The following is a 20956-nucleotide window of genomic DNA, read 5'->3' on the forward strand; positions in this document are numbered from 1 at the left end:
ATAATATACTTCTGGACAAGAGTTTGCCTAGAAATGACAATAAAAAGTACAAGAAGTTAAGAGAAAGGTTTTTCCTTCAGATTTTTTTTTTACTGTTAAACAACAAAATATAAAAAACAAACATGGGCATTTCAAGTGATGGAGATACAACTCTATAAAACTTGAGAATAGTGAAAAATGTCCATTATACTTTCCCACAGCCCAGTGTAAACTATTCAAATTGCTTGTTTTATCCCAGCAACAGTTGGTTTATTTTGATATATAGCAAAGAGAAGCATTAAAACCTCACATGTGAGCAGCTGGAAGCAGAAAATGTTTTGACAGTTGTGTCCTAAAAAATAACGATTGATTATCAGAGTAGTTGCTGATTCATCATCTGTCAATAAAAGGAGTCACAAATCATTTCAGAGCAACACTGAGATCACTGATATAATTCTACTGAGCAATTCTGGGCCTCATGGCACATATTTGTCCTCTTTAGGCTAATGCAGTATTAGACCTGGATCACATGGGGTTAAAAAGGGTCATTGGCACCTGTATAAGTGCTAAATAGTTCATGCAGGAGATGAAGAGAGGCTGCCTAACAACAAATCCAAACACTCCACTGATATTAAGCAGAATACTACCGTCTACAAATTATAGAAAACTGTGATGCAGGTAACATTTTCTTATTAACGGAATCAGGCACAAATGAATGTGACTGACTCCCTTTGACTTTCCAACTAGAAATATTAAAGATGATCACTTCAGAGGGTCTTACCCAGCAGGCCGATTCAGTACTCCATCCATGCTTTTCACTCTCTGCATGTTGCCATGAAGATCTTCATGTCTCCATCTTCAGCCAGTAAACTTGTGTGAAAGGCCTTTTTAAAGTTCTCCATGAAAGTCAGATCGTTCTCCATCCTGATCTTGTTGGCCCAGATCACAGTCGTTCCTGGCCGGCAGAAATGCTTCATGGTGGCGAGGAGCTCGTCTAAGAAATCATGATGGTAGACCACATCAGCTGCCAGAATGTAGTCGTACCGGTAGACGGATGTAGGGTGGGTGCGCTCCAGGTCATAGCCCCAGGACAGAGTTGCCACCACGGGCATGTCTCTGCAACGCCGCCGGGTGTTCCTCATCACATTGGCCCTGAGGTTACTCAACACCTCTGGTAAGTCTGTAGCTGTGACTGAAGCTCCTGAGGATGCAGAAAGATGAAGTGTTACCATCATCACTACAATGACAGGAAATGCCGTGTGGTGATGCAGCTGTCAGCACAGACAGTTCTCGGTTGAGGTTTTACTGGGAAACTCATCCAAATACATCCAACGCAACCCTTTTCACTGGAGGAGGAAGCCAATTTAATATATAATGTAATAAAACAGTATAACATATTAATATATTATAATATGATACAGCATAATGTTGTATGGAATAATAATATAATATGGAAAAATATAAGAAATAATCTAACCTGATATAGAGTATAGAAAAGAATATAGACTATAGTATGATATATAATAAACAACAACAATAATATATAATAGAATATAATAAATGTTTAATTCTGAGTTGACATTCTTTGTGATGTGTCCGGTTGTCTGTAAAGTCACGATGACTTTTGTGACTGCTTGCCTAGCAGACTGGCTACAATGGCTACCAGTCCTGTTCCTGCTCCCAGCTCCAGAACCTGCTTCCCCTGCAGGTTCACCTTGTCCCTGTTGTTCTCCAGGAAAGAGCACAGAGCCAACGCCTGCGCCAAAACAAAATGCAGGTGAGGTGAAAGGTTAAGATAAATGAGGCTTTGTGGCATGTTCTCATTTATGGGAAATACTCACCGCTGGCCACATGACTGCTCCGTAGGAGTCTATTGATTCATAGATGACAATGTCCTGCCCTACATAATGGTAGACATCTTTACCCAAGCTGCTAATGATGCTGGGAACCCAGGCTGGTGCTCGGCCCTGCTGCAGAGCTGTCTGTGTCACTGTCCCCTGTCCTGTAAAACAGAGGCAAGTTTCCCCTCAGAATCAAACACAATAAAGACAAAAATTATAAATTTACAGTGAACAGAGGTCGACACAACATAAACGTCAAACACAGATAATGAGTCAGCAGCTTGATATGGTGCAATAAAAAGACGAACATCAGTAGGCACAGAACATGATGTCATTTTGTATGTGGACCAAATAACCTCACTGCCATGGAAAAAGTGAGTCTCTGCCTCTCATCCTGTTTAAGTCAGACACTCTACACCACTGGGCAAAGTACATCAGCCCTTTGGTTTCACTGAGGATCGGTAATAAAAGTTTTGGCCTCACTGCATTTTGGCTTCACCACATTTTGGCCTCACCGCATTTTGGCCTCACCACATTTTAGCCTTACCATATATGTCTCGCCTCTCACATCTCAAATGTAACTCTTGCCATCAACCTTGTTAGACACATTAAAGGTCCAGAAAAGTTTTCCACTGAAGAAAAAGCTGCCGCAAAGTGGTAGGAGTGGTAACCTTACTTTAGTATTATCAGGAAAATGTACTCAACGTATCAAAAATAAAAGTACTCATTATGCAGGAGAGTGGTCCCAGTTTCCATTTATATTCATACTGAGACTTTTGCACTCTCCTGTATTTTTGCATTTGGACATGTACTTGTAACTGAGTATTTCTACTCTGTGGAGTAGATGCATTTGATATTTCAGTCTGGATCAAACTGGAGCATCGACAGTTTGATAGACATGGCAAATGTTTCAGAACTCTTCATGACAAGGAGCACAATGTTTTAGCTTTTTGCAATGTGGGTGAACTGTCCCTTTAAACAGAGGGTAATGCAGCTTGTGATCATGTAGATGACTCACCGGTAATCTCTTCATCGCTGGCTGTGGTGCTGCAGTTTGTATCTTTGTTCCCTGGTTTATTCTCATCCTCTTTAGATTCATCATCTTTGAGGACCATTATCTTCTCCATCTCTTCCTCCTCATCACACTCATCATCTCCTCCCTCTGCCTCTAACATATGGGGCTCCTCTGTTACATCATTTACACCATTTTCTTTTCCTTTACTCCTTTCTTTATTGACACAGTGAAGCTCGTCCTTATTGTGTTTTTCCTCCACAAGCTTCTCTTTGTTTTTCTCACCCTCAGCCTCCTCCCTCTTTCCATCCTGCTTCTCCCTCAGCAGGTCTTGGATTTCATCACCTTCCCCCTCTTCTTGTCTGCATGTTGCCATGAAGATCTTCATGTCTCCATCTTCAGCCAGTAAACTTGTGTGAAAGGCCTTTTTAAAGTTCTCCATGAAAGTCAGGTCGTTCTCCATCCTGATCTTGTTGGCCCAGATCACAGTCGTTCCTGGTTGACAGAAATGCTTCATGGTGGCGAGGAGCTCGTCTAAGAAATCGTGATGGTAGACCACATCAGCTGCCAGAATGTAGTCGTACCGGTAGACGGATGTAGGGTGGGTGCGCTCCAGGTTGTAGTCCCAGACGAGAGCTGCCACCTGGGGAGTGTGTCTACAATGCCCAGTGGTGTTCCTGCTCAGGTTGACTCTCAGGTTGCCCAGGACCTCTGGAAGGTCTGAGGCTGTCACCCACGCACCTGAGGACAGGAAGAAAAGAACATTTAACCTCATATAACCTCTGAGGTATCGAGGGATGGATCATGAGCCAGTGGCCCCCTGGGCACAGACATGAGAAAGGCCCCCCGCCCCCCTACTGTACGCAGGAGCACGACATCCAATCGAGAAGTTGTTTTGTGTTGTTTAGTGACTCTTTGTACTTGTTTTGTGTATGTGTACGCACTTTGTTTTTATTTGTGATCATTATGTGTCTCTTTGTGGTTATTTTACAACTCACTGTTATTATTTTGTGAGTCTTTTTAGTTGTTTTGCATCTCTTTGTATTCATTTTGTGTCTCTTTATAGTCTTTTTTTGTCTCTTTTTAGTCATTCTGTGTCTCTTTGTATGCATTTTGTATCTCTTTCTAATTATTCTATGTCTCTTGTGGTCATTTTGTGTTTCTTTGTCACCCTTTTGTGTGACATTGTGGTAGATTTGTGTCTCTTTGTAGTCACTTTGCATCTCTTTGCTTTGAATTTGAATCTCTTTGTTTTGAATTTGCATCTCTTTGTGTTGTTTTCATAGATTTTGACGTTAACAGTCACTGCAGGGGGGCTCTGAGGCTCCGGCCCAGGGTTCTGGCCTGTGCCTGGTGGGTTTGCTCAGGAATCTGTTATGTGTCCCTGAGAACAGGCTCACAGTGATCTCCTCTTACATACCCAGGAGCGCTGCGACAATAGACACGAGGCCAGTTCCTGCTCCGATTTCCAGTACTGCTTTGTCCACCAGATTCAACTGCTCACGATGAGTGTCAAGGTAGCTGCAGAGAGCCGAAGCCTGAGGGCAGTCAACATTATCGTCACTGTCAATATTACACTGTGACATTTAGTCAGTGCCATCTTTCTGGAGAAAAGTAAGTTTTGTTATGTAGGCTATCAGTTGCTTGTACTTCAGAGCTTAGTCAGGATAACGGGCAGACATACTGCATCATTACTCTTCTTAAAAGGAAAATCTATGGAGACTTAGTCTTCTTGATTAAATTAATAAAGCAAACATTATAAAATAAATAGTCGATAGACGATTACCTTTTTTCCAACATTTTATAAAAAAAAATGCAATTTTCATCATGGAGTCTTTGCCAGTCAAGACAAACAGGATGAATAATATTTTGGAAATATATAACAATAATTTCACAAAACAAATTCTCACTTCTACTCTACTCAATAGCTTTGTCCTGTGCTTCAACCTTCTTTTTATATACAGTCTGTGGCTTCAACCCAATCACACAGCCTTCATCAGTGGATGGAGCTCATTGGTTGTCATGGAGATTATTCTGTTGACATGTGAGCTCCGTAGCCCTTATGATTTAATCCGTGAAACTTTTAGGATTTCTTGTGGGTTTTGACTCGTGAATTATGCAAAATAAATAAATAAATAAATACATTTCGCAGGTCATCTCTGTTCATTATTTTCTACCATACAAATTGTGTTATAAGTTAATTTACATTGTATTTTTCTTTCAGCGTTGCAAAAAATCTGTGATTAAGTTCAATAAAGTTTCGGTTTTGATCAGAGACCTTGGGATCAAACCTACAGGTGCTGATGATGCTGCTTGACCTGCGCTTTCATCATTAACCAAAGCTGCCCTTCAAAATAGAGAGTATCGACAGGTGTAATGGGACACACATTTTTGGCATATTATGGCAAATACATGGATACAATTTTCCAGAGCTACCCACCGCTGGCCATATCATGCCTGCGTATGAATCCAAAGCCTCTTCAATGATGATCTCCTGCCCAGCATAATAATACACCTCTTTGTCTGTTTTAAAGAAGAAATGCGGAGCCCAGGCAGGTCTTTGTTGCCTTTGAACAGCTGATGAATCATCTGAAAGATTAAAAAAAATCAAACTCTCACATCTGTGGGGTCTGAATCAAAAATGTAACCCTGAGTGGTTCATCTTACATTTTTCCTTCTCTTTGTCTTCTTCATCTCCGCCGTCTTCTTCCTCCTCCTCCTCCTCCTCCTCTTCTTCTTCCTCCTCTCCGCTTCTCATACAGTTGGTTTCCTCCACAGGGTATGTGGACAAAGTATCCATAAAAAATGCTCTGGACAAACAGATATTATCAGTTATGCATGAAAAAAATTGAGGCTTCATCAAGTACATTTGAGATCGAGATTTTCTCTTTTAACTCATGCTTCTCATTTCTCAATTTTTCTATTTCTTAGATATGAAAAAACTAACTTTTTCTTATTTTTAGATTATTTTTAATCAAAGAACATGGGAGACACTTTCCCAAACCCTAACATACAATCTGTTAAAAAAAAGTCAAGTACACTCCCTGTAACTTATGCAAATAAAACTTCATGTTCAGGCACCCTACCTGTGACCTTTGACCTGCTGCCGCTGCTTTGTTTTCCGGTGCAAGACCCCAGGACCAATGTGTCTGCATCTGAAGACCTCTGACTGCGAGGTTATAGAGACTCAGCATCCTGCTGGACACACCCATCATCATCACAAGGGCACAAGGGTATTTTTAGAGCCATGCTCATGAGAAATCAACACAAGTGAGATACAAGAGCGGAGCGCACGTAGATTCAAACATCCACCCACCCACCCACACACACACACACACACACACACACACACACACACACACACACACACACACAACAGCCACAACAAAGATGAGATGAGCCAAAATCTGAGACAGAATGACAGGAATGCTGTGATACCATCAGCCATGGATGTTTGCTGAAGCCTCCATGAGCTACAACCTCATACTGGATACAACTTGATATGGACATAATATGAAGGACCAGCAAACCTGCCTCTATGCTAACCCTACTGACTGATTTCCAGCTACAATGACCAAATAACATTTTCATGATTTGGATACAATTGTGTTTTTCAAATCAGTCCAAATATTGCATGTTACACTGGGAATGCATATGTTTTATTTGGTGATCTGCAAATAGTTACAGAGGCAGATGAAGATATAGGCTCTCTTGAAAACCAGGCCAATGCATGATTTGTATTAGGCTTGATAGCATCTTGGCAGGCAGCCTTTGGGTGTTTGTGTTGTCACCAAAACCTAAAAACTGATTTTAATTTCTATTAAGTTGGCGTCACTTCTTCTGCATTGCTTTTATTAGCTTTTTTTTTTTTTTTTTTTTTTTTTCATTAAGCCAGGAGTCTATTTAAAAATGCAGATTGGAATGTGTCCGTGTTGCTTCCTTTTTCTGCAGTGGCCTCAATTGCTTCACCAGAGATGGGGAGTAACAGGATCAGGCTGGCATGCAACCCCTGTGTAGCAACCCCCCGAGAAAAGAAGGGGGCTCCTGTAATATAAACCTTAATTAGGCTTCCCTTGGTTACATTTTGACAGCGTTTGACCGTGAAGTATCACCCAGTTTTAGTTCGTCAAGCTTAATCCACTCCCATCCCAAAACTTGAAACCCATCCAGGACCTCCGGATGCTTTGACGCATTAATGGGGAGCGGGAGAGAGCACAGTGGTGAGGTCATTGCCCAACTGTATTGTTGATGTGGAGCAGCCTCATTTGGAAAAAAAAATAAATAAATAAAGAGTCTTTCAGCTTGATGCGAGGCAGCATCTTAGCTCTGTCTCGCAAAAGGATGTGAAAGGATGTTTGTCATCAAGAGACTGTTGAAATAGCAATAAAGTAAATTGATATCTTTACAAGGCTGCAGGCAGTTTTCAGCTGTTGTGTGGTTGTTGTTTGTCTTTGACAGTGACACATGGTGGTTATAACCTCTCTATTCCTCTTTGATCCAGCTTTCCGCCACTCCTCTCTTTCTGCAGCCAAACAACACACATCATCACAGGGTGGGCAAAAAGACAAGGTATCATCAGATAGAAAATGACCCTTAAAAGGTTGGAGGATTTGGAATCATAAATTAGATATCAGATGTAATGGGTCACATTCATTGCAGGCTCCAACGTACTCTTTCCAAGATATTCATGTGAACTGGTGAGTCTCCAAAAAATGAAAAAATGGTGTGACATGTTGGTGTTCGTGTGACTGAGGCAGTACATACCACCCTATATGGATGTGTTTTGCTGGTGATGTTACTAAAGGAAGACTTAACAACACAAACGACAACAAAAAGACTTTTTTTGCACATTTTTGTGTGATGGAAAGTACTTATGTATTTACTGAATATGTTGGATTTGCTGAATACATTTGGTTAGAGGAAGATGCCGTTTAAGGTTATTTTAACCCAATGTGAAGTGCGATTATTATCTTCATACGGTATTATGATTATATTATGATTATATACCATTTGCCTGCTGTGTATTATATTATGAAAAGGGATCAGTCCTGATCAGCTGGTCCACATGAAATCACACCTCCTAAATGAAGGTCATCAGAAATCCCCCATCATCAGACCAAAACCACAGTTGGTCGGCCAAGACCGCAATGTGAGAGAGAAGGTGCTGGTGCTGGATGACAGCCAGAGGTGGTTTTTGACTAATGTGACATAATTTGGAGCACTCATGCCGTTGGTTAGGGTGAATACTTTATGATGAATCCGATACAGCTACTTATTAAACACCAATAAGAAAAAGAGTGTATCCAGGCATATGGATTTGCCAGTTTATTAAAGAATGTATAAAATGAAATGCAAAGCAACAGTCGTGCAATAAATGAGACCACTGGTCATTTTGTGTGTCGAGTTGTTAAATGGTATCTTAATTTATTGAAATGTGTCTAACAGACAAAAATAAATACACCAGTAAACAACTTAAATAATGTAATACAATGTGTAAAAACATGATCATTTGAAATCTTGGTATGTTCACCTATGAACAACATTGAGTGTCTCAATGTTATTAGAGACTTAAGACATTTATACAACACCCATGAAAACACTTGGCATTACTGTTACCACACATTCATGAAGACAATTTCCAAATGTGACCCAATTCAGGAGTCCTGCTCACACAATGAAGAGTTCTGTGTCTGTTTTCACAGCTCAGGCAGCAGCCTCTCTGTGCTCTTTGGTCCTCTTGTCCTTCCTCCAGGCTCGGTACAGTTTGATACTCAGGCTGGGGAGGTCGTACAGCTCCTCCAGGTGGAAGCGCTGCCGGAAGCGATCCACGAAGCTGTTCTCTGGGTCCAGGCGGAAACGCATAGCCCAGAGGATCTGTGTGTTTTCCTGGCACAGGTGGTCGAAGGTGAACATCAGCTCTTCCAGGAACGGGTGGGCGTACACCACGTCAGCTGCCAGGATGTAGTCGAAACTATGTGTGGCGCGTGGGAAACGCTGCTCCACCTCCTGACCCCAGATGAGCTCAGTGACCTGGAAACAGAGATGATTTGGGGTGGATTTAGTCAGTATTAAACCAACATATTCTATCCCATATTTCCGAAAGTCCACTTTTGTAACCTTTGGTGTTACATACACTGGAAATATGGATTCACAGTATAGATTTGGTCCTTAACCCAAATATACAACAAAAAAAAAACAGCAAAAACAAAACACAGTGTAACATATCTTTCTGATGGTTGTACCATGGCTGGATTCTTGAATATATCTGAATATGTTTCATATTTATCAACCTGCAGTATGAAATATAAATATAAAAAAATACCAGAGGGATGTACTTGCATCGGCCCTTGGTGTTGCGCATAACATTGTACTGGAGGTTCCCCAACACGTCTGGTAGGTCAGTGGAGGTCACCTTAGCACCTGAGGAGAGACAGTGCAGCTGAGTGTTAAAGGGAAAGACATACAAACATATAAAATAGAAAGATTAAGTCAAAGGGACTAAAAATGAATACAACTACCACATAGAATAACTGAACTGTTTTGTTTCCGTACCTAACAGGCTGGACACAATGGTGACGAGCCCAGTCCCAGCACCCAGTTCAATCACATTTTTGTCTGTCAGGTTGTATTTGTCCCGGTTGGTCTCTAAGAAATGACACAACACCATCGCCTGTTGGGAGACGCAAGTTTATAGTTCACTGGCAGACAGAACAGGATACACAGCAGCTAAATACTGGGATAAATGTATAAGCTTGGGCGCACCGAGGGCCACAGTACAGCGCCGTAGAGGTCTGTGGACTCTTTGATGCGGATCTCCAGATCAGAGAATATGTATCCCTCCCAGACCTCCGGGCCAGTGATGGAAGGGAGGGAACGCCGAGCCATTATAGCGTTGGCTAGCTCTGCATCTACAGGAGAGACAGACATGGAATTATAAAAATAAAACAGTTTTTCTAAAACCACAGTTTATAAAGTTTGATATTGTAAATCCAAAATGGACACAAGACAGACTGATGGATTTTTTGAAATGCAAATTTTCAGAGTGAAACTAAATTTATTTCTCCTCCATTGTAGAGGAGTGGAAGCAGATTCATAGATGGGGTAATCTGGGTCATCCAATCCTTTAACCATTCCTCAGGTGTTGCTTTTATTTTGTCCACCACTGCGCATCAAGCAGACGAGTAACCATGCAGTTTTTCTTTCATACCACTTAACAGATAACACTTAATTCTCCGCTCTATAAATCAATCACTTTTAGGCTCATGATGCTCCTCAGATCCCACTGTTTGTCCGTAACATCACACCAGTGTGTCGGACTCTAGCCACGTGTCAGTTATGCGGGCTACTCAGTGTCTGACACACAACTTCAGTTATGCAACACTGGAGAGAGAAAAGGTCAGGGGAGCCCACAGGGTGACAATGCAAAGGTTGAGTTCTCAGGAGCTCAATTTATTGCTTTTGTGTCTATAAATATCTCGTTATATTTATAATTAACAAGCAGAGACAGTCATTTACAGGGAATAAATATTTCAACACGACATATCTTGCAAGCCCTGACATTAGATTCATACTCTGTTTTTTGGGATTCAACTTTGACTAAATACACCAGCATAAAACCTCTAACAAGTTTCAAGAAGCACATTTGTTTCAAATTGTGACCTTGTTTAAAAACAAGGTCACAGCACTAATTAATGCCACTGAAATAACAAAGAAAAATCTTTTCTTTCCTGTTGTGTATGATTCTCACCTTGTTTAGTCTTGGAGTCCTCCATGGTCTTGGACTGCTGAGTCTCCATGTCTGAAGGGGTCCAAGGAGGAGGAGGGCAACAACGCCCAAAACAGAAAACCTGTAGCAGCCAACTGAAGCCCTTTGGATTTAAGTTAGTCTGGATCCAGATCTCTTGCAGGCCGCTAGCTGTCACCTTCTATGGTTTTAGGTTACACGCAAATACAGTGTTTCCTAGCTTCTTGCTCAACCACCCCACATTTCTAGCTCTCTCTGGGCATGCTTCACCCCCTCTCTCATGCTGTAAAACTGACTGACAGCAACACCTGCCCCACCAGACTGCTGAACTCGAGCTGGAGTGGGAAGAGAGTAATATGGTCGTAATCAAGACGGATAGAAGGAAAAACAAAAAATTAAACTAACAAATTAAAGCAGAACTTAAGGCAGATAGACCTGAATTTTTTCACAGCAAAAGTTTATATACGTGTGTGGTGAAGACACAGTGTGCGGGGGTGTATGCAGAATAACGCAGCTGAAATACAGCCTGAAAGAAATGTAAAGGATGTGTGGCACTGAAGACTGGCATTGGTCTCAGTCCCTGTGAACACATCAGCACAACAAATGACAAGTCTGAGCCAAACCAACATCTACTGTTGAAATACTTTATGCAAAATATTGTCATTCCTCTCAAACAATTTACCACCAAACAGGTAAAAATAAAAAAATAGTTTCACTCACATAAATAGTTCACAAAATGCATATTCTATAATACAGACGAAGCTCAATTCATAACTGTTAATGACATGATGCATTTTCACATTTCTATTATAAATATCAAATTTAATATGACAGACGTTATTTGGGAGTGTGTGATGTGTTCTGCGCTTAATATTACAATTGCTAAGACTATTTATCTTAAGTTGGCAGTTCAGTTTTTTTCCTCACTACTTCCTCCCTCTTCCCTTTCCTCTTCCTCTTGCGCTTTTCGCTCTGTGGCCTCGTCGGCTGCCTTCAAAGACAGATCGGGCTGTAACCTTAGCGACTTCACCACCAGCATCGCTGTCCTCGCCAGAGCTGCTGCTGCTGCTACTCTTGACCCTCTGAGGTCGACTCTCAGTAGACTGAGGGCCAGCCTTCACTGAGAGGGACTCCTGGCTCGTGCTGCTCACATCCTTGAGAGATTTACGCGGTGATTCATCAATCACCTCCGACCCCAGAAACCCTCCTCCTGCCACAGACCTCTCCTCCGCTTTCCCTCCTTCTCCTTTCTTTGGACTCTTGTTTGCCACCTTCCCTCTCTTCGATTTGATTGGGGACTGCTCTTCCTCCTCACTGTCCTCCTCTCCTGCCTCTCTCTCCTTCCTCTTCAAGCAGGTGACTGCTCGGCGGAGGCGCTGGCTGTGGATCGCCTGCTTTTCCTGTTGCTCCATGCGGAAGAATGAGTCGATCCGCAGCTGAGTCTAAACCCAAACGGTGAGAGATAACGTATAGCATCAAAAGATGTACGACGACAAAGAGGTTTTATTCCTTTCTATACTGGCTCCTTCAAATTTACACAATAAAACTGGAGACATCAGGGATGCTGAGTGCACGAACTGGACAGTGGACTGAAAATGTGACTTTGTTGCAGACATTTGTAGGCTACTATGTAAAGTATCTAAAAGTCACTATATGTTTTTTCATATGACTGAATTGTTTAAGCTACTTTGGTCAAGTGTGCATTTGTACTGCTACAACTCCCAATGGCAGAAGCTGGACATACTACAACTATTCATTCCTTAGCAGCATTAAAAGTTACTCTAAGAAAACTAGTTCATCCATTAATGCATTATATTTAGTCAACTATTCCAATTGTTTATTAAATCTTTTAGGGAACTATTTGACTGTTCCTCCATTAGATACTTGGGCTAACTATTTCAACTGCTAATTAATTACATTAGAAAACTATTCAATCTGTTTATTCAAACTTAGTGAACTAAGTTAAAACTAGGATGACTAAGTTATTTCAACTGTTTATTCATTAACAGTTTGTTTTAGCACCTTTTCATTATAAATGTTCATCCATAACTTTTAGGTGACTGTTAGATCTTCTTCTGACTTCAGACTCTCAGCTGTAACATGTGGTGATGTGCAGCTAAGTCAAGTTCATGGGCAGTTTACTGGTTACTGTTCAGTAAATATTAGCATCACATCAACTTGTAACCCTATTTGACTGTTTATTTACCCTCTTAGCACAATTACGTGGATGTACAGTACTGTGCTAAAATTTTAGGCTCTTCAGATGTTTAGATTCTTATCCATCATGCAGTTCCATCAGGGAGGCGTCTGATTGGTCTAGATTCATTCTGCTGCGTGAGACAACGACCCCAAACATATAGCCGGAGTCATTAAGAACTATCAATAACGACAAGAACAAGGGGTCCTGCAATAGATGGTACGGCCTCCACAGAGCCCTGATCTCAACATCATGGAGTCACTCTGGGATCACATGAAGAGACAGGAGAGACAAACTGAATCCAGAGGAACTGTGTCCAAGATGCTTGAAACAACCCACCTGCCAAGTACCTTGGAAAAGTGTGTGCAAAAGGTACAAAGGAGCAAAGGGTGGCCTCACCAAATGTTGATGGAGTTTTTTCTGTTTACCACACTGGGATTTCTCTCAGTTACCTGCTGGGCGTTGAGCTGCTTGATCACAGGCTGAAGAGTCTCCTCTGTCTTGCGACTGCTCCAGCCAAAACGACTCAGACAGAATGTGAAAAACCAGCTCAGGAAAAATTCACTCATCCATAAACACGCGCACACAAACACTCATCCAGTCACACAGAGAGAAAGGATATTCTTTGATCATGTCGAGTTGTGGGCGTCCCCAGCTGAAGGAGCTGTCTGACTGGTCCACAGCTGGTTCCAGGTAAGCCTGAGCCACCACAGGGTTGGGGAACCCGGGCTGCAGTTTGAGGTCCCTGAGTTTCTTCTTCACCTTCGTGTCTCGAGGATCAGCCATCAGGCGCTTTTTCTCCTGAGCCTCGGACCACCATTTACTAGAGGGATATGTTTTGGGATACAATACGAATTAGTGTAAATGTTTAAGTCATGGTAGAACTGTATGTTTTTTAAATTATGGAAATAATCAATATGTAAACTCTTCAATAATTGTTGTTTTGATTTGTTAACAAATGATATGATTCTCCTATGAAAACATATTTTACATTATTACAACTGTATATTACTATATTGTTTGTACACCATACTCCACTTACTTGAGTTGCTGACAAATACATTAGTAAGCAAATCAATTGGCTGAGAGCTATATTGTAGTCTGATATAAAATAATTTAATAAATGGTTATATATTGATTATAAATTAATGGAGGGGGTTACAAAAAATTAGTGAAAAAGAGAAGAAGGATCTTAATCAACAGTCCACCAACTTCCACCAAACCCTTAATAAACACACACACCTGAACTGTGTTAGTGGCTCCAACCCTGGCCCTGGGAACTCATTCAGAATCTCCATGCCAGTCACATATCCGACCCCTGGCACACCCTCAGTGTAGTCACTTCCAAGCAGGTAGGCCAGATTTATCAGTTTAGTCCTGTCCAGACCTGAGAGAGAGAGGGAGAGGGAGAGAGAGATGGATTACAGATGGACATAAGCTGAAAAGGAAAGAGAGTGGTCAGTTTGCTGACAGCCCGTCACCCACACACACTAACACACCTGTCGCTGATATGTCCATATTAGCTTATCAGATTCCTGTTGTGATGTGTTACCTTGGCACTATTTTAACAACCGACTCTCCCATTTCAGCAGGCCAGAAAAAAGGGAAACACTGAGTAGATGTGTTGCTCTGCAGCAGCATACAGCTGACACTGCATTGCATTCAACCAGATGTTAGGTGGTTATAGCTTTAACAGATTACAAGATATTTTCTATTTCATGGATCTTCAAACCTTATTGACACCATTAAGTGGCAATATAATAAAAAAGGACAGTAGCAGAGTTACTGACTGTATTTGAATACTTGTAAGCACACGCGCGCGCACGCGCACACACACACGCACACACACACACACAGCTGATGGCGAGCACTGACCCAGCTGATTCTGCAGGTCACTGTACTGGTAGTGTTCGACATATTTGTTCTGGCTGAAGAAGTTTTTGTACACGTGCCGCCCTCCGAACAGCCACACATCTGAGTCGTCTGTGATGGTCCCATGAGACTGGTCAGCACGGTCGAGTGCAGCGCACTGAGCCTCGGCCTCCATCGGCGCCACCAGGAACGGCACGCCAAACAGCCGCAGTAGCTCCTGGTTTCACACAGGAAACAGTCACATCTCGTACATAAAAACACTGACACTACTTGCCAACACATTTTGGATTGTGATTTTAAATTTTGCAGCATTAAATTGCAATTTAATTTGTTTAAATGAATCCTTTCCTCTCAACAGGCATTGAATAAAAATTGAATAAATCCCTTCGCTCTTAGCAGATCGTTATCAAAACATCCCTGGTAGCCGCTGGGGATTAATGAAGATCAGGCTTTTTTTTTATCATATACGAGTCTCATATAGTGGTGATTATATGCAGGAGAAAATAACAGCCTGTGATATTTAAACACACACAGATTGTGAAATAATACTTAATGCACGTCATAGCTCTGGGAATGTTTGGCAGAGGCACCACAAAGAAATTTATCCTGCAGTTGATCTCACACCTGCTCTGGGTTGTCATATCTCAGTCCAGTGACAGAGTGAATGCATAAGTATTTACATGGTCATGTTTGTTTTTATTGCGTCTTGGGTTCACCTGGCTCTCCAGGTACATCTGTCCAGTGACTGTGTTCGCCATCCTCTCCTGCTGCTGCTTCTGCTCCCTCAGGTTGCTCTGCTCTACCTGTAGAGAGCTCTCCAGAGCCTCCAGTTCATCCTGCAGCACAACGCGCGCGCGCGCACACACACACACACACACACACACACACACACACACACACACACACACACACACACACACACACACACACACACACACACACACACACACACAACCTTGGCTTTAGCCCAGTCTCATGCACATTAATCTGCTGAACAGCCTATAATGCAGCTGACCAGTTCAAACACGTCATCCAAAACCCATCTGCATTTCTGCTTTGCTGTGCTGCAGCCCCCTGAAATGTTATATGAATAGTAAGCAATAGTTGAGCAATGACATGTTTATTAATGTCTTTCTTGGTAAACAGGAAACATATTAAGTATGTATGTATAAGATTTGTGCAACTGACACTTTAAAATTGGACATCAAAGTTGAAATCTGAGATGTCTAAACAATGAATGTTTGTGTCAAAACCACAATAATATCAGTTTATCATAAGAAAAAGAAAAGCAGCAATTTGAGAAGCTACTGTGTGGCCATTTACCTAGGAAAATGTCTTTACAGGTTATCAAAATAGTTAATACATTTCCTGTCAATCAATTCAATGTGACAGAAATACTAACCATATCCAAGTGTTCCCATTCATTGACAGCTGGAGTTGGTCCAGACTCTGTCTCTGTTGCCTCCTCCAGCTCTTCGTTCTGTTTCTGTGTGTCATCATCCTCTTCTAGTTTCAGAGCAGCAGCTGGAGCCGCGGTCGAACTTTCCTCTGGTTTTTCTTCCTTCTTTGTCCCATCTCTGTGGACTTCAGCTGGAGATCCTTCCTCTCTGATTACTACAAGTGAATCATCTGCATCCTCCTCTTTAAATTCTTCTTCTGAGACCTCGATGAAGCTCTCTGAGGGAACACCCAGCAAGGCACTTTTAATCAAACATCTAGTGTTTAAGAAATGATGAAATGAGTCTGATCTGACTGGTTCTTACCTTCTGACTCGCTCTCTTCACTGCCCTCTGACTTCACATCATCTCTGTTTTGACTGGAAGCAGCAGCACCCTGTGGTTGAACCAGATCCCTTTTCTTTGTGATCAGGCCGTGTGCTGATTCTCTTCTCTCCAGCTCTTCTTGTTTCTCTGTCTGCACTCTACTTCCTGTCCGTATATCCTTTGTCCACTCTCTTTTCTCTTTCTCTTCTTCTGACTGTATCTTTCCCTCCTGAGGTTTTTGCAGCACTGCAAGGTGAAGAGCTTTATTTCTCTGACCAATCACTTCCTCCATCTCATCATCAGAACTACTAACAAACAAACCATCCGTCACATGTAGACTTTTGACAGTTGAGTTCCCTTCAAAATCAGATTTTTTATTAGGTAAAGACTTTGCATCACCAGGTCTGGTCTTTTCCTCTGAGCTGCTAATGACCTCTTGTGGTACAGGGTGAAGAATATTTGCCTGCAGTTTGGTGGAAGAGCTATTGATTAGAGTCCTACATTCAGCTGCACTGTCTTCCTCCTCAGCCAGAGCTTGCTGGATTGCCAGCAGTGTACGAGGAGACACTCTACCATCCCTCTTCTCCTGGTCCACCTTCTCCTCATCTGAGCTGTCGCTCATTGCAGCCTGGATTGCCTCAAGTGTACGAGGGGAAGGTGGTGATGTGTCTCCCTGAGACGGTTTTGATGCTGAGGGGTTGGAGTCCTCTGCAGATGGACGCAACACTTCCTCCTCTTCCTCACAGACAGGACGCCACAGGGGCTTGGGTCTGTCCACTGCTCTTCTTTTACAACCTGACAGGGAGCTCCCAGACCAGGGTGCAGCTGCCGGTTGGCTCTCCTGGGCAGTCTTACTCTTTGCAGAGCCTGTGCAAGAAAAGCATAGCAGTGTGTGAAATATGATGCAATAACTTTTACCAAAGAAACCTCTATCTATCTATCTATCTATCTATCTATCTATCTATCTATCTATCTATCTATCTATCAAACTTCCTGGTTTATACAGATTTAAACATGGCACCAAAGCTACAAATATAATTTAGAGGAGTTAACTATCACATTGAACAGTTACTGTACTAACTGATTGTACTCATAATACAGTTGTGAGCAGTGACTATGGAGAGAACTGTTTCTTTTTGATGAGCTCAACAAATGAGAGAACTAGTAACTGACTATTTTCCTGTCAAAAACTTAAAGCCATTATGGTCCTTTGACTGAGTACACACATCAACACACCTTTAATGAGGATATAGTGGGAATGGTCTTCTGAAACCAGTCGATGTGACTCTACGCTGTGACTCTGCTCATCCCCGTCCTGTTGGTAGAGCTGTGGAGCGCTGCCAGCACTCCGCTGGCTCATCTCTTTCTCCACACTCTCCAGACGCTGGTTTAGATGGTTCCTCTGCAGCAGGCCAGCCAGCTGGTACTGGGAAAAGTCTCCCGAAAGCTAAGGAGGAGGTGGAGGAGAAGGAGGAGTCCGCGTTGAGAGGAGTAGATGGGTGAGCGTGTGTGAGTTTGAATGATGGGTGAACTTTACCTCTGGAGGCTTCTGGTACATGGTTCGGCGTCTTTTGGAAAACTCTTTCATGTCTTTGAGAATCTCGTGCTTCATTTCGAGAGGCAGGCTGGCAAACTCCTCTGAGTTGATGTCCACTGAGTTGGGAGCGTCATACAGTTCTCCCTGAGACACAGTGAGCAATCTGGCTTCAAACATCAATTATCAAACAGGGCATTCGTACAAGGAAAGGCGGAGTGATGAAGCCAACCAACATCAGAACATACTGCAGTAATAATGTGATGATTTAAAAAAGAATGTGACTCTAAATACTTTCAAAATAATGACATGTACAGTATTATGACACAATCATTTGTAAGAAGATGTGATGGCCAAACAGAGGCCTTCTCTGTTGATTTCACTTCCCTCTATCACTTTACTGTCATAAAGCCAGATATCAAAATACTACTAACAAAAAACCATTAAACTTTAACATTATACTGATATATCCCCAAGCTCAAACACAAAGCATTTAAAGAGCATTGTTTGGTGGTGGTGGTAGATAATTTGATGCTCTTGTGCATGTGATAATTTCACCTGATACATGTTGTAACTGTCCATCTCCTCCGACTCCTTCTCTTCCTCCTCTTCCGAACTGCAAGGTGAGGGGAACAAATTAAAATGATGATTACAGGTGAAATAATGCTGAGTAAAGCAGTACATTTAGCTAAATGCTTCTCCACACGCAGTTAATGACGACTTGGCACTGGTTAACGAAAATTTGTGTTTAGTCATTTGTGAGCTCTGTTTATGAATTGGGGCCCCGAAAAAAAAAGTATATAAATAAAAAAAATAAAAAAAAGTTAAATAATAAAATAAATACAAAGGGTGGCTGCAGATATTCCGACTGAATTACTCTCCATGTTATCCGTGTTAACTAGAGAACAGTAACCTTTCCCAGGCATCTGATCTGCTTTCGTCCTTCTCCTCTGCTGGTGGCAGGGCTGGTAGAATATACATGTCGTCCACCTCATTTCTTGTCACACTGGAGAGGCTGGGTAGAGGATCTTGACTGTGGCAGGGAAGAGAACAGAGGGCTGCTTCAGACCAAACCACTGCGATTACAATGATAAAAGAGTAGACAGTTCATCTTGTATCTTGTAGTTTTTTTAAGAAATGATCTATTTAGATAGTAGATCTGTAGAGAAGGAGAGAGAGGACCTTTGCAGTCTCTCTACATTGCTTTCATACAAAAAGGGGAACTAACAGAATACAAAGTATATTACAAAGGAGAGATAAAATAAAACCTTATCTGGAAATGCACATACTAAGCTGTTTAAAAACAATTACATAGGGAAAAAAAACAAAGATGTAGACTAATTGTACAAGTTAGTACATGCAAAAGAGGGAAAAGTGGAAACTTGCCATGGTGAAAGTCTTATATTCATTAAACCTGAGAGAAAGCTTAAGCAGACTTGGTTTCTACAGCGACTGTTTGGGTCTCATGTGGTTCCAGAGACAGAAGAAATAACCACTCAGCAGACTGCTGCTGTTTTTCTTTGCCATCGCTCCAACTGCACACTGCCACTGTCCCTCACCTACGGTCTCCAAGTGCAGCTTTGATAGCTTGTCTCTTCAGGAATGTCTTGAGGAGTTTCTCATTGGTCTGTTTGGACTCTCTGGCCAACTCCTCCTTCCTCTGCCTCCTCAGAGCCTGCAGGAGAACCACAGCCAAAGCCACATTAACTGACAGAGAAGGATGTTAAATTACATTTATTTGGTAGAGACGGCCTATATCTGTTTGTTTAGAAAACTTTTACACAGAACATTTACATGGTTCTGCGGCATCCACTGGACCTACCAGAGTCTGCTTCTTCAGCAGTGGCGCGTCGCCGTCAAACACAAAGACTGGCCGGATGCGGAAGAAGAGCAGCTTACAGATGCGGTGGAAGAGAGTGAGGAGATGGGCGTTCTGGACACTGTTGCCGTCACGGTCTCTCACCCCCTTCACGGCCTGGTTCAGCCATATGCTGATGTCTGGAGGTGTCTGGTTAAGGTTAATGCTGTGGCTTAACAGATGATAGTCAGCTACATCAATACATCTGACAGAGAGACAACAGACCATGGTACACTTACTTTTAATTATTGCTTAGTTTTGCCCTTTGTGCTTCCTCCTGGGAGATGACTTAAGGCTAACAATAAATTACTGTTTAAATGTCACAATACTCATGTTTTTGTTTTTTTTTTTCAATACTTCCATGCTGAGTTGGCCATATTAGTGAAAATAATTATTAAAAAAATTATACTCATTTGGTATCAGGTAGCAAATGTGCTTATATGCAAGTCATTTATTTTACATAAATCTTTTAATAAACATAGTGAAAGATTTTTTTTTCAACAACTTTCATGCAATGTGACCCACTGACTCCAAATCAACACCATAAATGATTTCTACATATGGATAATAGGTTACTCCTCTTCACATTGGATTTTATTGCTTCTTCTTCTTTCATTTGCTTTCATGTAATGCAATACCAATCATGTATTATAAAACTCCTTATATTCATAGTGTTTCTTCTATTTTAAAAAGTATATAATAGCTCCCATGTTGTAGATCACCAGGTGAGGATACCAACTGCAAGGATCTTTCCCTCCAGTGTCTCAGGGTTGATGGGTTTCCCTGTACTCTCCAGCAGCTTCCACAGTCCGTGCACCCCCATGACAACTCTAACGATACTCACCCGAAATACGGTGAATGTCAAAAAATGCAACACACGCTAATAAGTGAACTGTGCTCAACTGAACTGGGCATTTTCTTGTATCTACTCCGAAACCACCGGAGCGCACCAACACGGCGGTTATATACGTCTCCCGTGACAGTGTTTTTGTCCGTAAAGAAAATATTGACTGCGCACAAAGGTTCCGCGCTTTTTACGTCGGCTCACATTCGCCTGTAACACCACGAGCTTCCGGTAGCATCAGGGTAGCTGATCTGCAGTCAGTTTGCGACATTTCGCCGCCAGGATGATGACATCGGCGGAACAACGCCGTCA

The 20956-nt window shown here is 41.9% G+C and overlaps 3 protein-coding genes across 3 annotated transcripts; all 3 read right to left on the minus strand.

Annotated features, from left to right (window-relative positions):
* Positions 1 to 68: 68 nt before the first annotated feature.
* On the minus strand, positions 69 to 5999 carry LOC139627827 (uncharacterized). The gene is made up of 8 exons (XM_071488957.1): positions 5919 to 5999; positions 5500 to 5642; positions 5273 to 5421; positions 4253 to 4370; positions 2839 to 3573; positions 1821 to 1981; positions 1618 to 1735; positions 69 to 1180 (listed from the first exon to the last, which is right to left on the minus strand). The coding sequence occupies exons 2-8, from the start codon at positions 5630 to 5632 to the stop codon at positions 795 to 797; spliced, it is 1800 nt and encodes a 599-aa protein (XP_071345058.1). The 5' UTR covers positions 5633 to 5642; positions 5919 to 5999; the 3' UTR covers positions 69 to 794.
* A 2232-nt stretch (positions 6000 to 8231) lies between these two features.
* Positions 8232 to 10833, minus strand: mettl21e (methyltransferase like 21e). Its single transcript, XM_071488964.1, has 5 exons — positions 10580 to 10833; positions 9595 to 9740; positions 9385 to 9502; positions 9155 to 9252; positions 8232 to 8862 (listed from the first exon to the last, which is right to left on the minus strand). The coding sequence occupies exons 1-5, from the start codon at positions 10626 to 10628 to the stop codon at positions 8536 to 8538; spliced, it is 738 nt and encodes a 245-aa protein (XP_071345065.1). The 5' UTR covers positions 10629 to 10833; the 3' UTR covers positions 8232 to 8535.
* A 373-nt stretch (positions 10834 to 11206) lies between these two features.
* Positions 11207 to 20794, minus strand: ercc5 (excision repair cross-complementation group 5). The gene is made up of 15 exons (XM_071488959.1): positions 20536 to 20794; positions 19765 to 19940; positions 19502 to 19617; positions 18856 to 18975; positions 18501 to 18558; positions 17946 to 18089; positions 17645 to 17855; positions 16409 to 17275; positions 16048 to 16322; positions 15362 to 15481; positions 14649 to 14862; positions 14016 to 14160; positions 13396 to 13596; positions 13226 to 13310; positions 11207 to 12018 (listed from the first exon to the last, which is right to left on the minus strand). The coding sequence occupies exons 1-15, from the start codon at positions 20621 to 20623 to the stop codon at positions 11503 to 11505; spliced, it is 3336 nt and encodes a 1111-aa protein (XP_071345060.1). The 5' UTR covers positions 20624 to 20794; the 3' UTR covers positions 11207 to 11502.
* Between the last annotated feature and the right edge of the window lie 162 nt (positions 20795 to 20956).

This window comes from Trachinotus anak, unplaced genomic scaffold, assembly GCF_046630095.1.
Source record: "Trachinotus anak isolate AG129_WGS33_773 ecotype Australia unplaced genomic scaffold, CSIRO_AGI_Tana_v1 ptg000011l, whole genome shotgun sequence".
Taxonomy (NCBI): Eukaryota; Metazoa; Chordata; class Actinopteri; order Carangiformes; family Carangidae; genus Trachinotus; species Trachinotus anak.

Excerpts from the sequence above, each read along its gene's own strand:
- LOC139627827 (XM_071488957.1), bottom strand. The coding sequence starts at position 5,632 with ATGGATACTTTGTCCACATACCCTGTGGAGGAAACCAACTGTATGAGA. Across the intron at positions 4,371-5,272 it reads CAGGCATGATATGGCCAGCG|GCTTCGGCTCTCTGCAGCTA; the intron begins GTGGGTAGCTCT and ends GACTGCCCTCAG. Across the intron at positions 1,736-1,820 it reads GAGCAGTCATGTGGCCAGCG|GCGTTGGCTCTGTGCTCTTT; the intron begins GTGAGTATTTCC and ends GTTTTGGCGCAG.
- ercc5 (XM_071488959.1), bottom strand. The coding sequence starts at position 20,623 with ATGGGGGTGCACGGACTGTGGAAGCTGCTGGAGAGTACAGGGAAACCC. Across the intron at positions 19,618-19,764 it reads TGCTGAAGAAGCAGACTCTG|GCTCTGAGGAGGCAGAGGAA; the intron begins GTAGGTCCAGTG and ends GTTCTCCTGCAG. Across the intron at positions 14,161-14,648 it reads TGACCTGCAGAATCAGCTGG|GTCTGGACAGGACTAAACTG; the intron begins GTCAGTGCTCGC and ends TCTCTCTCTCAG.
- mettl21e (XM_071488964.1), bottom strand. The coding sequence starts at position 10,628 with ATGGAGACTCAGCAGTCCAAGACCATGGAGGACTCCAAGACTAAACAA. Across the intron at positions 9,741-10,579 it reads GGACTCCAAGACTAAACAAG|ATGCAGAGCTAGCCAACGCT; the intron begins GTGAGAATCATA and ends TCTCTCCTGTAG. Across the intron at positions 9,503-9,594 it reads GCGCTGTACTGTGGCCCTCG|GCGATGGTGTTGTGTCATTT; the intron begins GTGCGCCCAAGC and ends GTCTCCCAACAG.